The 7,758-nt window shown below is 41.2% G+C and overlaps 1 protein-coding gene across 2 annotated transcripts in view; it reads right to left on the bottom strand.

The window, feature by feature from the left end:
- The window catches only part of Ghr (growth hormone receptor), a 238,825-nt gene that overhangs the window by 22,864 nt on the left and 208,203 nt on the right, over positions 1 to 7,758 (bottom strand). The window contains exons 3-4 of one of the 2 annotated variants that reach the window (XM_052159774.1): positions 4,803 to 4,932; positions 3,862 to 3,885 (exon numbers count right to left, since the gene is read on the bottom strand). In XM_052159774.1, coding sequence (XP_052015734.1) covers positions 3,862 to 3,885; positions 4,803 to 4,932 — 154 coding nt within the window. The remainder of the gene's footprint in view (positions 1 to 3,861; positions 3,886 to 4,802; positions 4,933 to 7,758) is intronic. The other variant, XM_052159775.1, reaches the window with a different exon arrangement.

Below are 7,758 nucleotides of genomic sequence, written 5' to 3'. Positions count from 1 at the left end.
ATACCCAGACTGACAGACAGATGGACACACACACACACACACACAGACACCACACAGTGACAGGAGTGACTCTGTGCAGGCACAGGTGTTGGGGCTGGCAAAGCTAGATGTGGATGTTTGAGAGTTTCACACTGTCAGGAGGTGCCAGCCGCAGTGGGCAATCAAAACACAGGCTGGGGGGAGGCAGGGCCTGAAAGGAAGGAAGGAAGGAAGAGCCCTGAAGTCAGCCGCATTCACATTTCCTCCTTAACAGCTGTTTCACAGGCTCATTGTTTGGTACTAGGGACTTATATAGAATCAGGGGCCATGGAGACAGCTGCTCATCAGCTGTTTGAACACATGGGATTAAGACAGGAGAGAATTCAGAATCTGAGACACTGAACTGTTGCTTAAATGCTGGCTGAGATTCATAAAAGCTGCATGTCCTTGGGTGGAAAAAAAGACTCCTCTATTACAGGGAAAGTAAGCGGAGGAAAGCAAAGGGAAAGATAAAGTGTGCGTGTTCATGCCTGTGAACTGCGGTGTGACAGTGAGCGGTCAGAGACAGGCGACTCACTGAATGGTAGTGACATTCTAGCTGAATGTGAATTAAAAATTTCTACCCAAATTGTCCAGGACATTGGGCATTCAACAATACCAGAAAAGATATCAAGTGCACTTTATGTATTTAATTGCATCCATTTAAAAAAGTAAGTCTTAGAATGGTGCAAAGATTCAGGGCAGCTAGTGGTCAGCAGGTCTGCGTCCACTATAAAGAGCCACCTAACTCTGTTGTGCTTCACAGTTTCTGTGAGGTTTTGTGACATTTGGCAATGTAAGTAGCTCTGTTCCCTGGCCTTGTGTGTAAAAAGCTGGTTAGGATTTCTAAATCTATTAGTTCCACAGGACATAGCGCTTACAGTTCATCTGAGCGAAGCATGGCAGATCAGGAATAGCTCGCTTAAAACACAACTCCCAATCTCAGGCTTTCTCTCTTTCGCTGTCTTGTCTGACTCTCTCTGTCATCTCTCTGTCTGTCTGACTCTCTCTGTCATCTCTCTGTCTCTCTGTCTCTCTCTGTCTCTCTCTCTCTCATGGTTTTTGAGACATGATTTCAGAACAGTTGTGTAGTCCTAGGTGTTCTGAAACTTGCTTTGTAGACCAGGCTAGCCTTGAACTCAGAGAACCACTTCCTTCTGCCTTTCGAGTGGACTAAATGCACGCCACCGTACCCAACTAAGTTAGTAACCCCAAATAACCTCATGAAACATGAAGTCACCTGTCTTCCCCGTGTTCTATACAAGACATAAGATGATCTAAGGAAGCTACTTTCTTCTTCTTTTGCCCTCAAATGCACTTCTCTTGATTTGCCACAAGACTATCTTGGGAAGGAATAAGGACCTTAAGAGATTTCATTAAAAGCAGAGAGTGAAAGCAGTATCTCTCTCTAAAGGTTTGGACTGGAGTAAAAATAAAGAACAGAGAAGTCATAAAAATAAAACCAGATTCCAGGACCACAAACATTAAGTAATTCTAACTGAGGGGTGCCAACTGTTAGCCACCATGACCACCTCCTTCCATCAAGAGCCACTGGGTCATTTGGAGTCTCTTGAACCCACAGGCCATACATACATCCCACCTCTGTCTGGCATAATCTTCCGGAATGGGCATAGTCAACCAACCTCCTCTAACAAAAGGAGACATCACCTTACACCCCAGTGAAATGGATCTCAAATCTTTTAGGATTTCTGATGATACAATTTGTTTTTAGTTAACATAAATGGTAAAAAGAAGGGAATGAAAGGCTGATGTCGACAGGCTCCAGTTCGCTCCCAGGAAGCCTTCCCAAAGCTCTGCCACACTTGGCAGTGCCTCTTTCTGCCATGGCTCTGCTTTGCATTTAAGCCCAGTTGCCGTCAAGTGCAGAGGCTGGATTTGCAGGATCTCAATCACAGGGCTTCAGAGACTGCTCTGAATCAGCTGCTTTCTTAAGCTGGGCCGACTCCTCTGCCAGCTTACCTGGCTAGGACTGGGTCCAAGCAGAACACATGCAGGCCTGTGCCCTTCTGTCGTGTTGACAGCCCAACGTGCTTAGATTCTTGTATGCTTTGGATTCCAAGAACAGCCCAGTCATACTACCACATCTTCTGGCTCTTTCTGCCTCCACAGACTATGCGTGTTGAATTAAAGTGTGCTGTAGTGTTGTGGGTGAGGCATGAGAGGAATGATTCTATAGTTTTAGGAGCTGACTAGGAACAAATTCTCAGAAACAATAAAAAGAGTTGGAAGTCCCCTCTGTGCCTTTATCTCTGATAAAGTGGGAACTGAGAACGCATGCGTCAGTACAGACCCATTCTGATCGACTAACCCTGGATTTTACACTTGATTCTCAGACAAATAGTGCTGAGGGCTTTGTGGGTTTGGCTAGAATATTCAAAGTATTTACTTTTTTTTTTGTAGAGAAAACATGAAATCCTGATTTGGGGAGTTTGGTTTGGCACTTCATCATGAATTTGTTTGTATTCATGGTATTTAGGGAGGTGGGAATATTTTTCTCCTGGGATTCTAGGTTCCACTAGGGCTAAAACAGAATGTTCTTTTGCATATGTCTGCGATTTTCTTTTTCCCTGGTCACGCTTCCAGCAGATTTCTTGTTAGTTCCCTGAGTGAGTGCAGATTGGGGATGCTGGGAAGATTGGGATGTAAGGAAGAGGCCTACAGACAGTTGCTGTGGCTGAGGGAAGATCGTACGAGACAAGGATGTCTGTGATGTCTGTGAGGGTGTTGTGTCTCTGGATTTATCCTTTGGCTTCTGGCTAGCTTGGGTGACTGCCAGGATGGTAGAAAAATCATTTTCCTGGAGTGGAACTGCAGCAAGATGTTATCCCATTGCTACTTGGATCGGTTTGGCCAGTGGTACCTGTATGAAAAAATTCTCATTTGTTTTGATGGCTCTAAGTTGTCTGAGCTACTATAAAAATGTGTAAAGATGGCATCTAGTGAGTTTCTCTCTCTGTTCATATTAGAAATAACAGCATTGTAGGGGAGTACCAGGACAGAGAAAAAGGAGGGAGGTGATTGGAGAATGGGTGGAGAGAAGAAGGCTTATGGGACATATGGGGAGGGGGGAACCGGGAAAAGGGGAAATCATTTGGAATGTAAACAAAGAATATAGAAAATTAAAAAAATAACAGAATCAATTCATACATATTAAAAAGTGTTACCAAACACTTTAGCTTCACATATGAGTATCTGTCTATCTATTTGTCTATCTATCTATCTATCTATCATCTATCTATCTATCTATCATCTATCTATCTATCTATCTATCATATCTATCTATCTATCATCTATCTATCATCTATCTATCTATCTATCTATCTATCTATCTATCATCTGTCTATATCTATCTATCTATCTATCTATCTATCTATCTATCTATCTGCCTGCCTGCCTGCCTCTACTTTATTGGCCCATGCCACTTTACAGTATCAACCTCAAGATAAATAAGTGGTGTGTTTGCGTTTGGTGACAAACTACCTCGTCACTGTGTGCCTTTGCTAGGGGGTATTTCTGTGATGCCTTTCCTAACTAGAAGGTACATAGGGTCAGTCTTTGTCATTCACTTAAAGGTTTTGTTGTCTGTAAATTAAACACTCGGGTACATATTAGGAAGTTCTCATAGTCTATTATTAATAACCATAAGCAATAAGGAATTACTTTTTATAACTTAGAAATCTAGGTTCTATATTATTATTGTGAAGGAGGCTAGCTCAGACTAACCACCCCCACATTTTCCTTCCCTTCCCTATCATCTATGGAGTGGAACACATTGTTCTCAGATCCTTGGACGAGAGTCTAAGACAAAGGGTCCTCACTAACCTGGCAGCTTGGCGTTGGCCTTCCCTGGAGGTTTAGGGAGGAAAGAAAGATAAGAAAGTATTTAACTCTTAACATTTAAATCCGAGAAGTTTTGTTGTATAGCACAGTAGGGTAATTATAGTTGACAATGATTAATTAGGTATTTCAAAATACCCAGTAAAGAGGAATTTAGATGGCCCCAGCACAAAGAAATGATAAATGCCTCAAATGATAGATACACCAATTGTCCTGGTTTGAGAATTACACATCATATAGATATATTAAAATATCACTGAGCATCCCATAAATTATGCTGATGCTTTGAAGTAACAGTTAAGGAGAAGAAAGGAGGACATGTCTAAGGAATAAAACATAATGACTGGGTGTTGGCCATGCTTTCATGTTTGTTTTCTTCCTGAGTGTCATGACATGGATGAAAAACCGAAAGAGCAAGTTCCCTCACTTAGTGTAATTAATTAATTAAGACAACAGCCTATTCTTATGGAGAAAAGTAATGGAGGCTCTTAAAACACTTTTTTTTTCAAAGCACAAAGTAAGATTCAGTGGTCTTCCCTGGCCTACAAGCATTGGTGCCATCTCTGAGCAGTCTTCTAACTCCTTCACATGTCACTGTCCCAAGTTTCAGCCTCATGTCACGTGTACAGGCTCTTCTGATTTTCCAACAAGTCAACATGGCCACCGGGACATTGCATCTGCGATTTTCTTTGCCTCCAAAACCTTTCCTTCATATATTCACAGTTTTTCCCCCGCTTCTTGTCCCCAACTTAACACTACATTAAAGAGGTCCCTGAGACCTCTTCAGTTCAAATACTACTCAAGCCTCTGCACACACTCACACACCACACAGGCATGCTCACATGCTCTCATCCAGACCTTGAATCTCTCCACACCACACTGACAAATCAGTGGAGAACAAAGTCAGAAGGGCATGAAGCCTTCACCTTCTAGCATAGTATAGCTGAATGGATCCTGGGACCTTTAAGTCATGATTATCTCCTTCTGTCCAGTAGCATGAAAATGTCTCCAGTTCAGGGGAACGACACTTGGTGAATCGAGGCTTTCCAGAAGAACCTGTAGAGTAAGGAGAAAAGGCATAAACGAGGAGGGTCATTCAACATTCTCATGAAAAATAACTGTTGAAGTGTACAAAGCAGGAACTACAGAGATAAAGCCAGTCTCTCCAGGAGGTGATGCTAACATTTGGAAAAACTGATTTCCTGGCTCACCTGCTCAGAATCTATCCCTCGCTACTGTCAGCCATCAATTCTGAAGCCAAAATGTTGTGGCTTCATTCCCTGCATTTTTCCTTAGGACCTGTTTAAGACTCAGAGCTATTGGGAAGGATACCGCGGCAGGTAGTTCATTTGGAAGGCATGCCTAGGACTAGAAGTGTGATAATAGGTAGAGAGCAGAAAGCTCCTAAGGAACAATGCTTAAGTCTAAGGATTGTATTGTTTAGCATCTACTTATAGCATCCCAGAAAAGGATGTTGCAATTCGCAACAAAGTTCAACCTTCATACCCAGATTAATTGTCACTTGTACAAATGAGTGTTGGAACTGAAGATGTTCCACATTTTGAAAAAATGTTAACATTAACACTGCTTGTACTCAAAGATCTTGGAAGAGCATTGGTAGTCATTTGCATTCTTTGGAGACTTTGTGTTTATGAATGCATGGATTATTATATGTGGATGTTTGTGTGTATACATGAGAGTGTGTTCAGTAGCATATATGCATGTGTGTGCCCTCATGCCTGTATGTGACTGCGTGTGTGTGTGTGTGCGTGCGTGCATGTGTGTGTATGTGTGAGTATGTGTCTATGTCTGTGTGTGTTTGTGTAGGCCAGAGGTTGACTGTACTGGCTGGTTTTGTGTGTCAACTTGACACAAGCTGGAGTTATCACAGAGAAAGGAGCCTCACTTGAGGAAATGACTCCATGAGATCCAGCTGTAAGGCATTTTCTCAATTAGCAATCAAGGGGGCGGGCCTATCCTATTGTGGGTGTTGCCATCCCTGGGCTGGTAGTCCTGGGTTCTATAAAAAAGCAAGCTGAGCAAGCCAGGGGAAGCAAACCAGTAAGTAACATCTATCCATGGTCTCTGCATCAGCTCCTGCTTCCTGATCTGCTGGAGTTCTACTCCTGACTTTCTTTGGTGATGAACAGCAATGTGGAAGTGTAAGCTGAATAAACCCTTTTCTCCCCAGCTTGCTTCTTGGTCATGATGTTTGTGTAGGAATAAAAACCCTGACTAAGACAGCATAGTGGGTACCAACATAGTGGGTTATTCCTGTGATAACCTAACCATGCCTCAGAGAGGACTGTGGAAGGACTTTGAAACTTTGGGCTAGAAGAGCCATTGGGTGTTAAGAGCTCTATGGGATGTTCTGTAGGAGCTTGGAATTAGAAAGTGATGTTGATTCTACAAAGTTCAGCATGATGTAACCTCTCTGAAGGTATTGATGTTCACCAGAGCTTCTAAATGCTTCAAAAGCCAGTGAATTCTATTTGCTTATGTCTCATGTGATATTTTTAAGAAAATTTGGAGACTTGTAAATAAGTTTTATGTTTAAAAACTCATACATTCCTAAATTTTTGTAACAAAGAAAGTACCCAATTTGTGCTGAATCTTAATTATTTCTTACTTTAATATCAAGGTGTGTAAATTATATAGTCCAAGTCCCCTGTGTGAATATAACAAGTATGTCCACAACTTGACAACTGTGGCATTTACTTTAATTGTGAGATTGGACAGTTTGCTGTTTGTGGCACCTGATGTGTTGCTATGACATCTTACCATCTGATTGTAAAGTTATTTTGTTAAAAAATCTAATAAAAATATAGTTGTTTTCCTAAAAAATTTATTTAAAATATGTAAGGCAAGAAGTTATAAAGTTCACTAACTATAAGGTAACTTGAAATTCCTTGATATCTTCTATTGGATAGTCACTTTTGAAATTCTAAAGCCATTACTATTAATCTGGGCCACTACTGTCCTGGGAACAGTTTTATAATTCACTGCACAAAAAGCACTGCTCGAGCCCTTGGCCATATGAAAAGTTCCTCAGTGGGACTTAGCTGAAGCAGTTCTATGTGGGGCTGTCAGGTCCTTTGAAATTCAAATTCATGGTAAGAAATCCACAGACAGAAATAAACCTTACATGTCTGAATTTATTGAAGATTAAGTAAATATTGATGCTTATGTTCTATCCTTTAAAATTCTGTTTAATTAGTAATTTATGGGTCAATGATTTGTTTGTGTATTGGACTTTTAAATGTTTCCCAGTGGCTTTTATAAGTAGCATTTGGCGGGTAATTTAGGACCCACTAGGTCATGTCTCAATTTCCTTTCTGAGAGTCAGCAGGCATTCTACTTGTTACCATTCATTGGGGGGTCTTGTCTGAATTTCACATGTCAAGTTCTTAGCCAGTAATGGCAGGAGAAAGAAGTGTTGGAACGTTACAATGCAATCCTGAATGTTTAGCAGTGCCTTTGCCAAAATCAAGTTGATGTCACAGAAAACTTAGAATCTGAAGTTAGAGGGAGCCTTATTGCTAGAGGAAAGTAGTGGGGAAATGAGTCCTGACTGTCATTTTGTTGAGAACATTAATTCTGAATGACAATGATATATACCCTTTTATATATAACCTCATCTTTTTCTTTTAAAAAATTTATTGAAAATAGATTCTTCTCTCATACAATATATTCCAACTACAGGTTTCCTTCCCTCCACTCCTCTTGGATCCCCACCCCCCCATCTTCCCTTTGCCTCAGATTCACTCAACTTCCATTTCCACTTCAGAAAAGAGCAGGCCTCCAAGAGACAAGAGCCAAACAGGACAAAACAAGATAACAATTAGACAAAGCAAAAATCTCTCATATCAAGGCCAGACAAAG

The sequence above is a fragment of the Apodemus sylvaticus genome, chromosome 16 (assembly GCF_947179515.1).
Source record: "Apodemus sylvaticus chromosome 16, mApoSyl1.1, whole genome shotgun sequence".
Classification (NCBI taxonomy): Eukaryota; Metazoa; Chordata; class Mammalia; order Rodentia; family Muridae; genus Apodemus; species Apodemus sylvaticus.
Note: the sequence above shows the minus strand (reverse complement) of the source record. Positions and strands in the feature narration are given on the sequence as shown.